The 19,581-nt window shown below is 46.5% G+C and overlaps 1 protein-coding gene across 3 annotated transcripts in view; it reads left to right on the forward strand.

Annotated features, from left to right (window-relative positions):
- Positions 1-19,581, forward strand: part of PPP2R2D (protein phosphatase 2 regulatory subunit Bdelta) — a 51,909-nt gene that overhangs the window by 20,318 nt on the left and 12,010 nt on the right. Inside the window, exons 3-5 of one of the 3 annotated variants that reach the window (XM_054435411.2) lie at positions 11,044-11,141; positions 16,586-16,751; positions 17,132-17,244. The exons of 1 other annotated variant lie outside the window; for it this stretch is intronic. In XM_054435411.2, the coding sequence (XP_054291386.1) occupies positions 11,044-11,141; positions 16,586-16,751; positions 17,132-17,244 (377 nt within the window). The remainder of the gene's footprint in view (positions 1-11,043; positions 11,142-16,585; positions 16,752-17,131; positions 17,245-19,581) is intronic. One more of the 3 variants, XM_054435412.2, reaches the window with a different exon arrangement.

Below are 19,581 nucleotides of genomic sequence, written 5' to 3' on the forward strand. Positions count from 1 at the left end.
TTTATCCATTAGTTGATGGGTTGTTCCCAGTTTTTGGCTCTTTCAGATGCATCTGTGGACATTCTTGTACATGTTTTTGTGTAGACATGTGTTTTCTGTGCTCTTGGGTATATTCCTGGGAATGGAGCTTGGTCATATGGCAACTGTGTTTAATGTTTTTGAGGAACTGCCAAACAGTTTCCCAAGGTGGCTGCAACATTTTATAATCCCGCCGTCAATGTATGAACAGTTTTTCTTCACCTACACTTGTTATTGTCTAATTTTAACCATGCTAATAGTTGTGAACTGGTATCTGGTGGTTTTGATTTGTATTTCCCTAGTGATTAATGGTGTTGAGCATTTCCTGTGCTTATTTGGACATTTATATATATATTTTTTTGGAAAATTACATTTTCAATTGGCTTGTGTTTTTATTTTATTTATTTTAGAGACAGGGTCTTGCTCTGTCACCCAGGCTAGAGTGCAGTGGTGCTGTCATGGCTCACTGTTAACTCCTGGGCTGAAGTGATCCTCCTGCCTCAGCCTCCCAAGTAGCTGGGACTGCAGATACACACCACCACAGCCGGCTAACTTTTAAGAAATTTTTGATAGAGATTGGGTCTTGCTGTGTTGCCCAGGCTGGTCCTGAATTCCTGGGGTTACAGGTGTTAGCCAGCATGCCTGGGCCTGTCTTTTTATTGTTGTAAGAGTTCTTCCGGTATTCTGGATACAAGTCCCTTATCAGATACATAATTTGCAAACAATTCCTCCCATTCCATGAGTTGTGTTTTCAGTCTCTTGATGGTGTCCTTAGATGCACAAGAATTTTTAATTTTGATGATGTCCACCTTACTTTTTTCTTTCAGAAGTTTGTGCTTTTGGTATTATATGTAAGAGACCACTGTCTAATCCAAGATTGTGAAGATTTATTCCTTTAGCTCTTACATTTAGGTCTCTGATCCATATTTATATATAATTATATATATAATTTATGTGCAATGAATTACATTTATATATAATTTTTATATGTGGTGTAAGGGTTCAGCTTTTTTCTTTTGCATGTGGATATTTAGATGTCCTGGCATCATTGTTGAAATAGTATTCTTTTCCCATTAATTGTCCTGGTACACTTGTTGAAAATCAGTTGACCGTAAGTGTCCTTCTAGACTCTGACCTCTGATCCATTGGCCTGTATGTCTGTCCTCATGCCAATACCATACTGTCTTGGTTACTATAGCTTTATGGTAAGTTTTGAAATCAGGAAGTGTCAGTCTTCCACCTCTGCTCTTTTAAAGATCATTTTGGCTATTCTGAGTCCCTTGCACTTCCATATGATTCTAGAATTAGTTTGGCAATTTTTGCAAAAAAAAAAAAAAAAAAAGGCAGCTGGGATTTTCATAGGGTTAATACCTTGACTATTGTAGAACAGTTTGGAGATACCTTCTTAAGTTTTCCAATCGTGACACAGGATAACTTTCTGTATATTCAGGTCTTTAATTTTTTTCTACAGTATTTTGCAGTTTTCAATGTACAGATCTTGTCATTCTTTGATTAAATGTATTCCTAAGTATTTATTCTTTTTGATGATATTGCAAACAGAGTTGTTTTCTTGCTTTTATTTCTGAATGTTTCGTTGCTAGGTGTAGAAATGCAGTTGACTTTACTGGCCTTGCATCCTGTGTCCTTGCTGAACCTGTTTATTAGCTCTGATAGGTTTTGTGTTTGTGGATTCCTTAGGATTTCCTATATGCAATATAATGCCATCTGTGAATAGAGATATGTTATTCCTTTTTAATCTGGATACCTTTTATTTATTTTCTTTGCTTAACTGCCCCAGCTAGAATTTCCAGTAGAATGTTTACTAGAAGTTAGCAAATCAAACATCCTTATTCCTGCTTTTAGGGGAAAAGCCTTCAGACTTATCATTAAGTGTGATGTTAGCTGTGGTTTTTGTAGGTACTCTTTGTCAAGTTGAGGAAGTTGCATTTTATTCTTAGTTGGTTGAGTGTTTTTATCATGAAAAGATGTTGGATTTGTTAAATGCTTTATCTGCATTTATTAAGATGACCATGTGGTCTTTGTCCTTTAATGTTATTAGTATGGTGTATTACGTTGATTTGTTTTTGTATGTTAAACCAACCTTGCATTCCTAGGATATGGTATACTTCTCATATTTCAAAAATATTGTTTGTCCTTTAGCAGAGAAATTAAGTTTTAGTTGTTCTTTCTGACTTCCGTATTTTAGAATAATTTGCCACAAACTTTTTTTTAGTGCTTAAGTGACTAGAAAGTAATATGCAGAATTTTCTATTTTGTCACATTTTATCCAGTCTAGTCACAATGGTGCAAGATTTTTTTTGCTCTTTAGTTCAGCTAAATTCAGATTCTTGTCTTGCAACCAGGAAAAATCAGGCATGCGGACACGTTGAAGGGTGAGGAGGGCAGAATTTATTAAGCAAAAGGAAAGCTCTCAGCAAAGAGAGGGATTCTCCAAGCAGGTTTTCCCCTCACAAATTGAATACGAGACCACCACACAGAGGTTGAAGAGGCCAGGCCCCTCCCCAGCATAAGGTGCATATTCCTAGTGGCTCCGCCCCGTTCTTCAGCGCACACAGGCCCTTAGTCTGAGCCACTCCATATTTATTTATTTCCCTTACTGGGCATGTGTTAAGGGATGGGATTTTTTCAGTGTGGGCGTGTTTAGGCGACTTCACCCACCCCATGCACAATGACCTGGCGGGGGCAGAGATTCCCCTGGGACCTTTCCCTGTTTGCCTATGTATTGCATTTGGCTGTCTCCTGCCTCTATCAGTAATTCGGATAAACTCAATTTTGGATGCTTTTAGATTATAGTGTCTCTAGAGTCTTACTGGGTCTCGGACGTAAATAGTTTTCCATTTTTTTAATACATGGTAGAGGCTTATAATTCACTTCTATTAGTTTATATCTGGTTTTTGAACAGTATGGACTTTTTGCCTTTGGGTGAGCTTCTTTGAAAAGACACAGAAACGTGTATGTGTGTGCACACGCATGTGCGTCTGTGTCTGCTTGTAGAAAATTTCTTACTTCCAGCTGAGCACAGTGGCTCACCCCTGTAATTTAGTACTCTGGGAGGCTGAGGCAGGAGGATCGCTTGAGCCCAGGAGTTCATGACCAGCCTGGACAACATAGTGAGACCCTGGCTCCACAAAACATTAAAAAAGGTAGACAATTTCCCACTTTTCTTGTCTGTCAGTTTGTCATATCCAGAGTGCCCTGTTGCTGAGCTCACCGCCTGGCAGCCTCGGTAAACTCTGCATCCTTGGAGAGCAGCTCTACTCCTCTTTCTGCATATGTACTAAATTCTTCTCAGAGAAGTTTTATGTGAAGGAGTTGTGATTTCCGAAAACTCTCTGGCTGGGTGTGTTTTTTGACTGTTGTGTGTCATTGTTTGAGTCCCTGCAGTATGCGCACAGCTCTGCCAGGTGCTGCAGAGCAGGAAACAAATGGCCTCGCCCGGCACCTTGCCTCTGCCCAGCGTGTAGAGGAGAGAAGTGATTGGGTGGGTAATGATAGGAAACGAACTCGTTGCCAGAGTAGGGGTGCGTTGAAATGGGTGAACTTGCCGAGTCAGGGTAGCAGAGCACTCACTGCAGCCAGTTCACGAAGGACTGGGAGGAGAGGGTGTGGTGACCACGAGTCCAAAGAGCTGCCCAGCTTGTGTCATCCCGCTCCAGGTGGTCTCTGCTGGAAGCAGTGGCTTCTTCCATTGCAGGGGGTGTCTTTGACGGGAAGATTATGGCTGTTCTCTTTTGGGTTCTTCTGTTTTTCATGAAATAAGCAGATTCATTAATGGGAAGTGGGGTGAGTGGCTGGGGTGCTGGAAGTTTGAGGGAAGAGGAGAGGTGTGAGACAGTCATTTTGAGGAGGGAGGAGCCGTGGTCTGGGAGCATCAAATGAAGGAAGGAGAAACTCTCCCCCTGGGGAGTGGGGTGTGAGAGAACAGAGAGCCCCCATGGAGAGGGCCTGGGAGAAGCTGCTGTCGGGGATTGCAAGTTTCAGACTAAGAGGATGAAGGGAGCCTTCAGAGAGGGCGGGTGCGCGGGTCAGACGGGTGCGTGGGTTGGAGTACGGGAGGCACAGAGCTCGGAGCGGTGAGAGTCCGAGTGAAGACAGATAGCTGCTTGGGCCTGAAGTCAGCGGGATGTTGTTTGCTGCAGAATGGGATACCTGCAGAGGGCACAGGTCCCAGGCATGCAGTACTGACTGTCACCCAGCAAAGACCCCCAGTAAATACCCAGCCGCACCAGGAGCACGTTGCCAGGACGTCAGGCCCTCCCTCCCTCTGGGGCAGCTCCTACCCCAGCAGGCATCGCACATCGGACACCCCCGTTCTTGAATGTGGTATAAGTGGAATTGCACCCTAAGTCCCCTGCAGTGTTTGGCTTTCTGTAACTAACCTGTGCTGTTACGCGATGGTCATTGGTTTTCATTGCTGCATGATGTTCTGTTGTATGACTATGCCACAGTTTATGCATCTTTTCTACTGTTGACGGACATTTGAGTTGATTCTTTTGTGAATGTGCTGTGAACGTTCTCATAAGTGGTGCAGTGATGCGCATATGTAGTTCTGGGGGCTGTGTGTCTGGAGTGGAGTTTCTGGGTCACGGGATTTGCATGTTTCGCCTTAGTGGATATTGCCCGATGGTTTTCAGAGTTGCTGTACCCATGTTTGCTCCAGGAGCTGTCTGCAAGTGCTGCTGTGGATATCTGGAAAGGTCAGTCTCGTTTCAGCTGGTGTGAGTGTGTGACATTGCAGGGCAGCTTGTACTGGCCCTTCCCTGACGGCTAGGGAGGGTGGACACCAGTTCATCTGCCTACTAGCCTAGGGTCCGATTTGCTAGTGCCTCCGGTAGGGCGCTGGTTTTCCTTATAACCACCTCTTGGGCTGCTGGGCCACCTCAGTTCCTGGTGGCCAGGTGGAGACCATCGGGAAGGGGCAGTGGTCTCGCGAGCAGCACCTGGTCTGTGGTTATGTGCCAGGAAGTGTGTTTAAATGTCCCTCTCCAGAACTAGCCGAAGAGGACCTGTGGGAAACTTGCACATCATGTCTGTCATGGATCCCTTTTGTTTTGACAATGACTCAGTAATTTTAGGTGATGCATTTTAAGTACTGTATCTTTTTTGGTAATAGACTGATTGTGGTACTTGGGTATTGACAGGGTTTTTTCAGGCTGGTAATGTTATCTTTATGCTTTTCAAGAGCTTCCTCCCGCTGCTTTCTGGACATTGGGCTCTGAGGCTCAGGAGAGGAAATGAGGGAACCCCTTGAAGGCTGTAGCAACCCTCCAGCAGAGGTGGTGGGTGCCGTGGGCGGAGGCTGGCGGCAGTGAAGATCCAGAGAAGTAGAGAAGTGAAATAGTCACATTTTTATTTTGTTTTGAAAAACCTAGTGGGTTTTCAAAAACTATCAAGTTAGGAAAAGTCTCAGGATATGAGCCATGCAGCCAGCAGGCCTCCAAATGGCTGTCCAGGCAGGGGAGACGGGTCAGGAGACATTGTCTCTCGGGACAAGAAGAGCTGAGAGCTGATCTGATGCATTCATATTTGACAGACCAGTTAAAGGAAGTAGTTAGAAATGATGTACATATAAAAGAAAAGTAGAATAATAATACAACAGGCGCCTCTGTCCTCAACCCCAGAACTCACCCCTGGAGTTGTTTGTCTGCCTTCATTGTGTTTCTCTCCAGATGCAGTTTCTGGATCTCCTGAAGGCTGATGACCCCAGACAGCCTTGTCATTGCCTCCTGCAGTACCTCGGAAATCTTGGTTTCAGGCACCCCCTCGGATTCCTGTCTCCTGTGCTTCCCGCAGAGTGGCCCTGCTCAGGTGCCCCCTCCTGATCCTCTGAGCCTCTGCCTCTGGAAATATCATCGTCGGAACTGTGCTGGGTGGTCTGGTGTTGCCCTTAGTGTTTTGTTCACTAAAGCGTAAGCCATGTGAAGACGGGCTTTGTGTTGTCTTGAGGCCACCCACGCAGTGCTTGGTTTAGAGCCACTCAGATGTAGGATCAGCTTAAAAAGATAAGCTGCCGGCCTCAGGTGTGAAGTGGGCGTGGATACTGGGAGACAGGCCTGCATTTCTCAAGACGCATCACTCTTCTCTCTTCTGAGGGGACTTCCGCCATAGGCTCCCCACATCGCCCGTGTCCTGTCTCTTTCACTCCTAGCAAATGACCCTCCCTCATGCCTCATGGAAATAGTGCAGCCTGAGGGACTGTGCTCTGCCCCCCACACCTGCCTCTCCATTCTCACAGCGGCTCCCGGCTATGCTCCGTGCCTGCCTCCCCGCCACCAGCGGCTGACTCTCCCTGGGGCACATGGTCCTGACTTCTACGCCATCTTTTACAGATCCCACTGACTCCATTTCCCCTTCCCCATCCACAGCTCGTTAGTCTGCTTCCTCATAGCACCCAAATGTCCTTTAAACCTGGGACCTCATTCTTCGTCACCTGTCCCTCCTCTCCTGCCACCTGAGGCTGCCCCGGTTCTAACTCCCGTGCTGGGACTGCTCACTTTTCATTCCGTGGTTTCGAACCGTAAGCGCCGACCTCTTGTATGGCAACCAATGATTCCGCCTTTTACTGATACCACCTTCAGCCCACGTGTGTCCCCACTCCCGCAAAAAAAGAGGTTGAAAGAAATCTGTTGCAAGTTTTTGTTACATAGTATTCTGTTAACAGGTAAATATTGTGTGTTACTGAACTGTGCCTTTTCGTTTTCACACAGGTTTTCACTTGTCTAGATCTAATGATTGCCTGATTTTCTCATATGCTTAGTTATCTGTGTCTTTAGTGCATTTTTTTTTTTTTAGCAAACACTTCAACAGGTCTATCAAATACCAACACATCAGATCAGCTCTCAGCTCTTCTTGTCCCCAGACAGGTCTCCCTGCCTGGACGGCCACTCTGAGGCCTGCTGGCCGCCTGGCTCATGTCCTGAGATTCTCCTCACCATTTTTTGGAAGTCAGATCTCTGATCTTCCTTCTCTTGGCTTTTTCTCTCATTTTGCCAAATTGCCTCTCGCAGCAGTTTCCTGAGAAAGCGTTTGTTTGTTTTGGCTCTTTGCATATTCGAAAACATTTTTACTGCTCCCTCAGATTTGATTGAAAACTTGACTAGGTCTAGCATTTCAGGTTGAAAATTGTTTTCTCCCAGAATTTTGAGGGTGGTTTGAGGTTTCATCCACCATGTTTCCTGCAACCTGTGTGATGCCATCTGACTTCCTTCCTCTCTGCATGTGACCTGTTCATTTGTTGTTGAAATTTTTAGAATCTCCTTTTTATGCCTGGTGTTGAGATGTGCGCGGCCTCGGTCTGCCGTCAGCCACGCGGGGCCTCTGAGCCTGGGAACGGGGCCTTGGATGCTTCTCCCTTGCTTTCTCTGTTGTGTTTCTAGAACTCGTCAGCTGGGAGGTGGGCCACCGAAACTGATCCTCTGATTGTCTTATCCTTCCTGTCGTCCATGTCTTTCTTTCCACTCTGCCCTTTGGAGGAGATCTGAAGGTTTTGATGATTACTGTTGCCCTTTGGATTTCACATGGCACTTTCTCTTCCTCTTTCCTTCTTGAACATATTCTTCCTCTCCTGGGGTCCCCACTGGGTGTCCTGGCTGAGACCAGCCCAGGTGTCCTGCCCCACTCACCCGCAGGGGCTTGCCACCTGGAGCACGCAGGGTCCCACGTCCAGCATCCCTCTCCTCTCCCCTCCGTCAGGCGGGGGTGATGATAGCCCTGCTTCCTGGGGCTCTTAGAGGCCTGGCTACGTTAGTACAGGGCTTGTGCGTGGTTAGAATAGCACCTGGCTCCTAATAAGCACTCAACCAAACCCTGGGACTGTAACGTCTGGTAGTAGTTAGCAGATCTCCAGAACATGAATTGGGCTTTCCCATCTCTCTTTGTTCAGATTCCATCCTTGTTTTTGTTTTTTTGTTATTTTTTACTGAGATGGAATCTTGCTTTGTTGCCCAGGCTGGAGTGCAGTGGCGTGATCTCAGCTCCCTGCAATCCCCACCTCCCTGGTTCAAGCGATTCTCCTGCCTCAGCCTCCCGAGTAGCTGTGATTATAGACACACACCACCATGCCTGGCTGATTTTTGTATTTTTAGTAGAGATAGGGCTTTGCCATGTTGGCCAGGCTGGTCTCGAACTCCTGACCTCAGGTGATCCACCCGCCTCGGCCTCCCAAAGTGCTGGGATTACAGGCATGAGCCACTGCGCCCGGCCCCACCCATCTTTGTTTTGGTGACTTCTTGAGGCTCTGCAGGTCGTGGCTGTTGGTTTCTATTTCTGAGTGGAGCGAGGCTGCTGTTTCTGTGGGCGTGGGCTTTTCAGCTGGCAGCTTCACTGTGGTTGGCCATGTCCTTGTAAAACCTAAATGTTTGAATATTGAGGCCCTTTCCCCAGGGCTGGAGTATTTCGGAGGGCACCCCTGGGGATGGCGGCCAGTAGCCAGTGTCTCAGGAACAAGAAACTGGAGTAGCTGTGTGCTCCCAGCTGGCAGGGTGAATGGGGGGCGACCTGGGGACCAAGCTGCTCCGTGAAGACTTTCTGCATCTCTGTGCCAGCCCCTTGCTGCCCCCACGTTTGTTAAAGCTGCTCACATAGATGCTTTTTCTGCTTTCTTCTAACACCTGGGCGGAGGTGGGAGGGTAAAGGAGATGAACACACGCGCATGGCCCACCGTGTTCGGTGGGAGGTCTGAGAGGACTCGGGGTGGCTGCGGACACCTTGCGGATTTGATGGGACCCGGATGTTGAGTGAGGATTGCACAGCCAGCCAGCCAGCTGGCAGCAGTGCCATGGCAGGTGGAGTGTGACATCGCAGTGGAGCCTGTCTGGCTGAGATGTCTCCATGGGATGGCCAGGAGGTGCCAGGCTGTACCGTGGGCAGAAGCGCTCCCCTACCCCAACAGGGAAATGGAGGCAGAACGCAGCCATGGTGAAGTTTATGGTAGTTTAAAATACCTAACTCAATTTGGGAAGCTGAGGCAAGTTGATCACTTGAGACTGAGGCGGGCTAATGACGTGAGGCCAGGAATTCGAGACAAGTCTGGTCAACATGGCAAAACCCTGTATCTACTAAAAATATAAAAATTAGAGGGGGTGGTGGCGCACGCCTGTAATCCCAGCAACTCAGGAGGCTGAGACATGAGAATCACTTGCACCCTGGAGACAGAGGTTGCGGTGAGCCAGGATCGCGCCACTGCACTCCAGCCTGTCTCAAAAACAAAACAAAACAAAAACCTAACTTGGTGCCTTTAGTACCGTGTTTATGCCTTCAGCATCAGTCTGGTTTTTAAAAACTCTCTCCATCAGATTAATTTGATGTTGATAATTTAAACGTTGTTGGTTTTGTAATTTTGTGTATTTAGTTTGGGTTTAGAGATTGAGCACTGCAGTGTTTCTAATTTTAGGTTCACGCGTGTTTGTGTGGCTTAATGAAACTTCCCAGCACTGACAGTTACGGGAGTTTCTCTTTTAAAAGACTCAGTCCATTGTAATTAAGTTTGAAAATCACTGACAGAGCTAGAATACCATTAATTGTGTAATTTTATACACCCTCTGGGTATAAATGACATAGATTTAGACCTTTTTAATCCAATACATAATATTTTAGTTTCATTTAAGCAAGTTAGGTTATTTTCAGTAATTTAATAGTGACACTTCTAAGAAGCAACCTAATCCTTCTTCCAAAGTCTGAAGATTTTAAAAAGAAATAACTCCAGGCTAGGGCTTCCCGTGTGAGGCCGGTGAACAGTGCCGGCCGCGGGAGCTTGCTGTGTAGATGTTGGTGGAAATCCTTCACTAACACGATTAAAACGCCTTTGCAGACCTGTCAGAATTGCATTCTAGCCACTTTTGGAGGGAGCTGTTTGAGTCGCTTCAGCTTTAGGGCCCATTTCTTCTTAGTAAGTAGGTTGTTTACAATAGCCATTTAGTTGTTTTTTTACTTCCTACTATAAAGATACTGTGGGCCCTGGGTGTGCCCAGGTCACTGCGAGCCCTTGAGTTGGTGCCCAGCAGGGAGGCGAGCTTGTAGTGTTCTAGCTGTTCCTGAGACTCCCCCACACTGCAGGGTAAGGCGAGGAGTCCCGCTGTGGCCATAGGACAAGCTCCGGCGGCCCCTCAGGAGGCCACGCCAGGCCTTATCCTCGTCAGTCCGCACACAACACAGCAGCACTGCAGAGAAGTCGGCTTCCTCCAGAGTCCATCATGGAACTGCCCCCTGAAAATAGAAAATCTTTGTCCAAGTCACAGACCTGGGATTTTTTTTTTTTTTAATTTAATAGTCGGTCATAAATCCAGACACTCCCTTCCCAACTCGAAGGGTTAGCCTCAGGACACCTGAGGACTTTCTCACTGCTTAGTGGTGGTGTTCCTTCTGCCCTGGGGTCTTGGCCTCTGTTGAGCTGGTGTCTGGGGTCTTTGTTATGGTGTCAGAGATCTCAAGGCCTCCCTGACAGTTGTCTCACTTGGTAATGATGTCATCATTATCAGTGGTGGTAACTGTATCCAGACAATGACATGGAACTTCTACTGTCTAGAATATTACATTGTACAGAAGCCAACAAAAGTTATTGCATAGAATATTACAACATTTTTATTACTGTTGTATAAGAATCAGATTTATTTTAAAAGTTAACATTAGGTATGCATTATAAAATTAGGCAACATGCTTCAGGACCCATTTTTTTCCTCTATTTTTTTCTTTTACAAATGAATTTTCTAAATTTCTACCCTTTATCCTTTTATCAAGACAACCCAGTCTAGATAAATCCTGGTGCTCCAGGGGCCCAGGCATGGAGGTGGAGTAAAACTCACCTATTCACATGTGCTGGCAGGTTCTGTGCACCAGAACCAATAAGTGGCCGCTTGGTAATTACAAGTTTGCCGTGACAGTTTTGCTTTATTCTCGGAGAAAGTTGTATATGTTTATCTTTCTTTTGCTCCTTTTTATTAATTTTTTGGTATTGTGACTCCTCCCCAAAACCACATCTGGTAAATCGCTTTTGTATTTTGTTGACAGCGGACATCATTTCCACCGTTGAGTTTAATTACTCTGGAGATCTTCTTGCAACAGGAGACAAGGGCGGCAGAGTTGTTATTTTTCAGCGTGAACAAGAGGTCAGTAATTTTCAGTCCACAAATCAAATGCAATTATTCAACCTTTCGCATATAACTTAGAAGGGAGGAAGCAAAATTACTTTCTCATTGTCTCATTTCATTAAGATTCAGTTCCATCACATTAGACATACAGAATCTCCTTTCAGAAATTATCTAAGTTCTGGCCTCAGCTGCTGAGCCCTGGTGAAGTCTCCAGGCCTTTGTCTTCAGAGTAGGGAGGGGATTCCGCTGGGTACCCCATGAAGGATGCAGGGTGGTGGTGAGGTGCGTTTATGTGCTTTCATTCCATAAGAACTCACGCGGCTCTCTCTGAAAATCCCTTTATACGCCTATGCAGGTACTGGCCCAGCCCCGCCGTCCTGCCCTGCCATGAGGTGTGAGCAGCTTTCTCAGCACTTCCTGCAGAGAAGTCTGGCAGGGGTGTGAATTCTCTCTTCCCTTCAGGGAGAGGTGAGCAGCACTCACTCCTCCATGCCCCCTTGAAGGCTTCACCTGTCCGGAGGGAAGGGAACCTTCAGAGTGTGGGCCTCGGAGGAGCCCACAGCTCATAAGCAAGCACTGGCTTCCCGGTCACGGCACTTCCTTTTCACTGATGCCTGCCAGCCCCCTCCCTCTTCTTTCTGTTGAGCCTCCTCAGAGGTCCTAATGAGCAGTGATAAAGGAAGCGAGATCATGATTTGGTAGTCAAGGATTCCGGGCAAGAACCTTGGCTCGGTGCAGCCAAGCCTGGGGTCTGAAATATTTGTCCTGCCTTTTCCTTACCAGAGTGTAAATTACAGTCCCTTGCCCTTCCTGTCTCTGAGTTTCCTAACAGATGAAAGGGACAGTTTATCATCCCCAAAGTCTGGTCTCTAAATTTGTGTGACGGACTTTGGTTTAGAGGTTGGTGGGCCCTGGTTCCCCTCTCTGCAGATCTGTACACAGGAAGCGCTGGCCCTGCCCCCAGGAAGGGGAGCCTGGAGGAAGACTGTCCCTGGGCTACATGGGGAAAATTGACAGGTGCTAACCAATTTCATTATCAAAACATACCTGTTGCAACTTTATTTTGATTATGTCCAGGTAGTTAAAGATTTTTTGAAATCCTGTTTTCTCTGATTTGGGATGGTAAGAAATCCTTTTGTGAAAAATAAGTATATTATTAATATTTCTTCACAGTTTGATACATTTATAATTTTGCATTTTTATCTCAGAAGTAGAGTATCACACAATGCTACTTAAGAACCATATACCTTGGCCAGGCGCAATGGCTCACACCTGTAATCCCAGCACTTTGGGAGGCCGAGGTGGGCTAATCACCTGAGGTCGGGAGTTCAAGACTAGCCTGACCAACATGGAGAAACCCTGTCTCTATGAAAAATACAAAATTAGCCGGGTGTAGTGGCACATGCCTGTAATCCCAGCTACTTGGGAGGCTGAGGCAGGAGAATCGCTTGAACCCAGGAGGCGGAGGTTGCGGCGAGCCAAGATCGCGCAATTGCACTCCAGCCTGGGCAACAAGAGCGAGACTTCATCTCAAAAAAAAAAAAGAACCATACACCTTACCTTTTTCAACAGAAGTAAAAGTGGGTTGTGGTGTTTAAATGTTACTTTTAAAGCAGGAGGAGTTTTTGTTTTTTTGAGATGGAGTCTTGCTCTGTCACCCGGGCTGGAGTGCAATGGCGTGATCTTGGCTCACTGCAACCTCTGTCTCCCGGGTTTAAGTGGTTCTCCCTGCCTCAGCCTCCCAAGTCTCTGGGATTACAGGCATGCACCACCACACCCGGCTAATTTTTGTATTTTTAGTAGAGATGGGGTTTCACCGTTGGCCAGGTTGGTCTTGAACTCCTGACCTCAGGTGATCCGCCCACCTCAGCCTCCCAAAGTGCTGGGATTACAGGCATGGGCCACCATGCCTGGCCAGCAGGAGGATTTTTTAACAGATTGTTGAGTCGTGGCTATCTTAATGCAAGACTTCACTTTTAGCTTATTTAAAAAGTCTGTCATTGTAGCAATAGCCTTAGGGAAGATGCCTCATCCCTGCCTAACAGATTTTAGGATAGAAAATGGAATTTCTCTTGTTTTTGTGAATCATTGCTTAACCTAAATAATAATAGTCTCAAATACAAAACAGACGATGATAAAAGTCAAGCATCTCGTTCTGAAATATATTGGGTATTATAGAGTGTTAAGTGCTTTCTTAAGATGTATTAAGTTGTTATGTGAGTGACAGATTTACACAGGAGCAAGTCCCTACTGAAGTTGTTTAGCCAACTGCAACTTGATAAACCCCAGGCAGTTTTTTTTCTTTTTCTTCATATTTTGGTTAACATCTGAAAGGCTTTCATATTCCATCTGTTTTTAGAACATTTCGCTGGTTGCCACATGTGACCTTCACTGTGGACTCGAGTATGTCTGTGCGGGTGAGGGCGGCAGTGCACATTCTCATCCGCGGTCAGAGAGGCCGCGGTCTGTGCGGGTGAGGACGGCAGTGCACGCTTTCATCCGTGGTCAGAGAGGCCGCGGTCTGTGCGGGTGAGGGCGGCAGTGCACGCTTTCATCCGTGGTCAGAGAGGCCGCGGTCTGTGCGGGTGAGGGCGGCAGTGCACGCTTTCATCCGTGGTCAGAGAGGCCGCGGTCTGTGCGGGTGAGGGCGGCAGTGCACGCTTTCATCCGTGGTCAGAGGCCGCGGTCTGTGCGGGTGAGGGCGGCAGTGCACGCTTTCATCCGTGGTCAGAGAGGCCGCGGTCTGTGCGGGTGAGGGCGGCAGTGCACGCTTTCATCCGTGGTCAGAGAGGCCGCGGTCTGTGCGGGTGAGGGCGGCAGTGCACGCTTTCATCCGTGGTCAGAGGCCGCGGTCTGTGCGGGTGAGGGCGGCAGTGCACGCTTTCATCCGTGGTCAGAGGCCGCGGTCTGTGCGGGTGAGGACGGCAGTGCACGCTTTCATCCGTGGTCAGAGGCCGCGGTCTGTGCGGGTGAGGGCGGCAGTGCACGCTTTCATCGGTAGTCAGAGAGGCCGCGGATGGTGTTGCAGCCACCAAGAGAATGAAGCTGCTGCCCATTCAGCGACCCCAGCTCCCAGTTAGAAGCTGCAGCAGGGTTCACAGGCGTCCACATGTGCGTTTTAGAATCGAAGGAGCGTGGAGGATTCGGAAAGCTAGTGAGTGAGCCCCAGATTGTGGAAGGTGCAGGGCCTGAGATTCAGGAGTCAGGTCCATAGAGGCCTGTTGGGAAGCTCTGGCTGTGCAGAAGACGAGGTAGGAAGCATAGTCAGCACCTTGAGTTTCAAGCTTTTCTTATTTTTCTGTGCAGATTAAGTCTTACAGGAAAGACCAGCCAGTAAAACTAAGGCACACAGAATTTATGGGTGTGGCTGTGCAGCCCCCCTGCCCTCCAGGCTCAGCTCTAGCCCCCAGGAATCAGGTTAAATCAGAAATCAGCATGTCCAAAAAGAGAAGGTGCTTGCTTCCTCCTCCTTTTCCTGTGTGTTACTCCCCTGCCGTCCTGCCTCTGTCTCCGTGATGCTTCCTTTAGAATTCCTCTCCTTAGCGGAGCGGCACTCCATGAGATCTCGGAGTGTTGGAGAAGGCTGAGGGGTTGCTTAGGTTTGGGGTGACTGGGATGGGAGTTGGAACCAGTTCATGGCAGAGAGACAGGCCTGCAGCCTAGGGACCATTCTTGTTCTGGCTCTTAGGAGAAAGGCCAGGGCAGTGCAGGCAGCACTTTGACTTGGACATTTTTTTTTTTTTTTTGCTTCTATTCCGCTGTTTTTTCTTGGTAGATGAATGTCTTGGGCATAGAACTAATTTAGTTATACAGATTTTTCTTTTTAAATAATTTGGTTCCACTTTTCTCCCTTGAAATAGAACTGTCTGTTGAGGGGCTGTGCTTTTTTGTAGAGTGGTAGGAGAGGGTCAAAGGAGAGCAGTTTCAACATCTGCCCTGTGCAGCACACACGGGGCAGTCAGCGGCGAGGTGCTCAGCTCCTGCCCGTGGAGGCTTCAGTTGAAGGAATGCAGGAATGCCCTGCCCATCAGACTCAGTGCAGCGGACAGGGGCAGGCGAGGCGCTCAGCTCCTGCCCGTGGAGGCTTCAGTGGAAGGAATGCCCAGAACATCAGACTCAGTGCAGCGACGCGGGGCAGGCGAGGCGCTCAGCTCCTGCCCATGGATGTTTCGGTGGAAGGAATGCCCTGCACATCGGACTCTGCAGCAGTGCGGGTTGTGGGTAGCTTCTTGGGATGTCTTCCCCTGATACTTGATCAGATTGGAAATATCAAGGAACATCTGTTTAGACTTGAAAGTTCGTTTAGTTCCATTCCTTTAGCATATGTACTAAACTGTTAAACACCTAAGATACTAGATATTGGTTATAGAGCAAGAATGAAAATACTGGCGTCCTTGATTTTGAATTATGAAATATTTAATACTTAATAGGAAATTTCACTTAGGGCATACAGAAGATTCAGAGGTTAATGTAGGTGTACCTGCAAACCCACCACCCAGAGGTTATCACTTCATCAAAGGAAAGAATGCTCGGGATACAGATGAAGCTCCTGTTGTCCTCTCCCCGTTTCATCCTGCTACTTTCCTCCCAGTCTTTTTCACTCTCCCTCTACCTTCCCAGAGTTGCTCATGATTTTGAAGATGGTATATATCTTCCCAAGCATGTTTCTCCACTTCTGTAACAGAATTGTTCTGTACGTACGTAAGCAGCACCTCACTCTGGGCGCCTGTGCAGCCTGCTTCACTTGCGCAGCACCGTGTGGTTGTCTGTGCTGGTTCATTTATCTCAGCGGCTTCGTGGTGGTCCCTGCATGGCCCTGTTGCCCTTCGCCTCTGGTTGGCATATGTGTGGCATCTGGTTCACTACCACCGTGTTGGAGCTGCCACCTCACTGTGTCACGCTCCTCGGGCCCGTGCTGGCTCTCCTCTAGAGCAGACTCAGCAGACGCTTTCTCTCCAGGGCCAGATTACAAACATTTTTGCCTCTGTAGCTCATGCGGACTTTTCACAACCACTCTCCTCTACCCAGATGGTGCAGAAGCAGCCAGAGACAGTATGTGCACACATGGGCCTGACTGTGTTCCGCTAACACTTGCCTTAAATACGGCAGGCTGCATTCGGCAGACCTACTCCAGAAAATACAGTAGGCTGCATTCGGCAGACCTGCTCCAGAAAGAAAACACGGCAGGCTGCATTTGGCAGACCTGCTCCAGAAAACACAGCAGGCTGCATTCGGCAGACCTGCTCCAGATGCATACCTAGAAGTGGAGTCGAAGAGTTGGAAATCAAGTTCTTTCTTTTTTTTTTTTTTTCCCCTGAGTTTCATCTGTTTGAGATTTTTTTGAGCCAGGATTTTTTAGCTTTAAAAGATATGTATGGTCATTTGATATTCAAATTTATAGTACTGAAATTTTCTCTGCACTGTGCTTTGTTCATTAAAACAGCTCTCATGTTTCCTTGCAGAATAAAAGCCGCCCTCATTCTAGGGGAGAGTATAATGTTTACAGCACCTTTCAAAGTCATGAACCAGAGTTTGACTATTTGAAAAGTCTAGAAATTGAGGAAAAAATTAATAAAATTAGGTGGTTACCACAACAGAATGCTGCTCATTTTCTACTGTCTACAAATGGTAAGAATTGTTTTCTAAGTGGCTGTTTGATTTAGTGTTTTATTTGTAATTTTCTGTGTGTAGATTCCTTTTTATTTTAGAAGTTATTCCTGCTTTAAATTTTTGGGGGAGGGTAAGTTATCTAGGGTAGCAAGTGATAGGTTGAAAATTCGAAGTATGCAACAAAAACCACACGTGCACTTTATTATGATGTTACTCTGCACGTCTCCACATCTTTATTTATTGTACAAAACACCTCCAATTGGAAATATTCATGTTCAAAGACCCCATAGCTTATAAACCAATATAGGACCACACCGCTTTCTAATACAATACTCAGACAATAGTGATGCATGTTATAGTTTTTCTTTTCATATGGAGAATGAGGTTTTTATTTTCAGATAAAACTATAAAATTATGGAAAATAAGTGAACGGGATAAAAGAGCAGAAGGTTATAACCTGAAAGATGAAGATGGAAGACTTCGAGATCCATTTAGAATCACAGCACTACGGGTATTCGTTGCCTTTTCTTTGTCCAATGCTGTTCAGAAATTAAACGTTTAAGTCTGCTGTTTGGAGAGTACTGCTCGGTGGAATACTGTGAGGTCTGCCTCATGATTCATGAAAGTCATTTGCACTCGTGTGTGTTTAAAAGCAAGATTTTTCTCCTATTTTCACAAAGGCAGAAAGTCACATGTGGTCCTTAGAAAATACAGCAATACTAAGGGGAAAACTCATATTTAATTCTGCAGCAGAAATCTTTGTGGACATACCAACCACCCTTCTCTCTGAAGGTTCAGAACAGCACCTGGGAGGTTGAAGTTCAGATGAAATTCAGAACACTTCACAGGTGAAAATAGCGCAGGTTGCAGATCGAAAGATGAGCTGTGGGCCACCAAGGTACATTCAGGATGCTTCTCGTGGAATTTCTTTGGGGTTGGTTTAGGCAGATGCTGATGGTTCAGAACTCTTCACCTGTCTATCCATGAGCATCATTACTTTTTTAATTGTTAAATTATTTGCTCCATTGTTGGTACCCCCTTACCCCGCCCATCATGCAGTATGAAATGATCATATTTCATCAATTCTGATGCCTAAATTTTTTCATATTTTAACATTTATGAAACCGGGTAAAACTTAAAACCTCAATGTCTTACAATTGGCCTGGTGCTATGCACCACTGATGTTGTCTTAAATTAGATGGAACATGGTGAAGGGTGTCCGGCAAACTGCGCTCAAGCCCAGTTGTGTCTTGGTGAGAAACCAGCACCTGTGCAGAGGTGTGTCCCCTGGAAGGAAACTCTGCCTGGTCCCAAGGGAGTGCCGTTACTAGATTTGAAAACCGTTGGTTGGTTGGGTGGTTGGTTAGTTAATTGGTTGGGTGGTTTGGTTGCGGTGGGTGGGTGTTTGAGTTGGGTGGTTTGGTTGGTTTTTAATGAGATTTCAGCCCCTGTTACACTATTGTTTATCAAGTGAAGACTGAGTGAGTGAGCCCATTCCACATTAGTCTTTGAGAGTGCTACAGAAGACACTGTACCACAGAAGCCTTTCCCTAACACACATGCCCCTGGGAGTGATGCTGGGTCTGTTCTGATGCCATTTCTCCAGCTTTGCCGTGTGGAGTGGCTCCACCTGGGGTCGTGCATTCCTCAGGAGGAGTGTCCTCAGACTTCTCACGTCGATGTTATCACCATATTTCCTATGAGTTCATCAAAGCGAGAAAGGCTGTGGCATTTGCTGAAAATCTAGTTTATAGGGTCCTAATTTGAACCAAGATGTTTTGATCCAAAATGTTGGTGATGTCTGATACACAGTGCCCCGCTGCCTTTGCACCCCTGAATTAGTGTAAATCACTTTTAGTGACAGTAACACGAGTTGTGCAGTTCCATCATCGTGAAACTGCTGATCCTAAAGTAGAAGTGTGATGGGACCCCCGAGGGTGGGCGCTTGACCCCCTCCAGCCTTGTCCATCTCTTCTGCAGCCAACACCACCTCCCACCCAGTTACCTGTGCGTACCCCACCTTTAGAAACCCCTGTTCCTCCTGATCAGACCCTGCCACAACCCATCAGCTCACGTGCTCATTTTGGGAAAACGGTAGGCCTTTACCAGGCCCAGTCTTGGTTTTATTCAAGGCTGCTTTTGTAGGTTTAGCCTAAATAAAATGGGTATAATTGGTGGCCCTACTGAAGGCGTGTGAGAAGTGTAGTTATTTCATTAGTTGGTGCATGGGGAAGAGACCACAGACAGGTAATTCTGTACATTGACTTAGGTCAGTATTTGAGATCTTACCTCTCCAGCAGTTCAGAGTGGGCTATTTGTGTATCTGAGCCTAACTGGGTAAGAGTCAGAAATGTTGCTATTTTTAAATTTTTGCTCTTAAATTATTTTAGTGCCAGAAAAGGGATATAATTAAAAGAAGAAATGTTGGCCATGTATGGTGGCTCATACCTGTAATCCCAGCACTTTGGGAGACTGAGATGGGAGGATCACTTGAGCCCAGGAGTTCAAGACCAGCCAGGGCAACATAGCCAGACCCCATCTCTAAAAATGAAAACAAATTATTTTATATGCAAATTAAAATTTTTTCAATAAAAGAAGGAATCTTTGTAAGTATTGCAGCTATCATGTGTTTTGATTAATGGGAAATTTGTTAGAGGATTGGGGCAGGTGTGTGTTTTTAAGCCTGAACTTGGTAGAACTGACTCTTCTTGCTTTAGAGAATCCAAGGGTGTGGTCAGCACTAACTGGGTTAAAATGAGGGAAGCCTCACTACACACACTTTTCCAAGTTCATTTTTTACAGAATTCGGCCAGACAAGACTCAGTGGAGAGATTTTTTTCCCCCTAAG

This window comes from Pongo pygmaeus, chromosome 8 (genome assembly GCF_028885625.2).
Source record: "Pongo pygmaeus isolate AG05252 chromosome 8, NHGRI_mPonPyg2-v2.0_pri, whole genome shotgun sequence".
Lineage (NCBI taxonomy): Eukaryota > Metazoa > Chordata > Mammalia > Primates > Hominidae > Pongo > Pongo pygmaeus.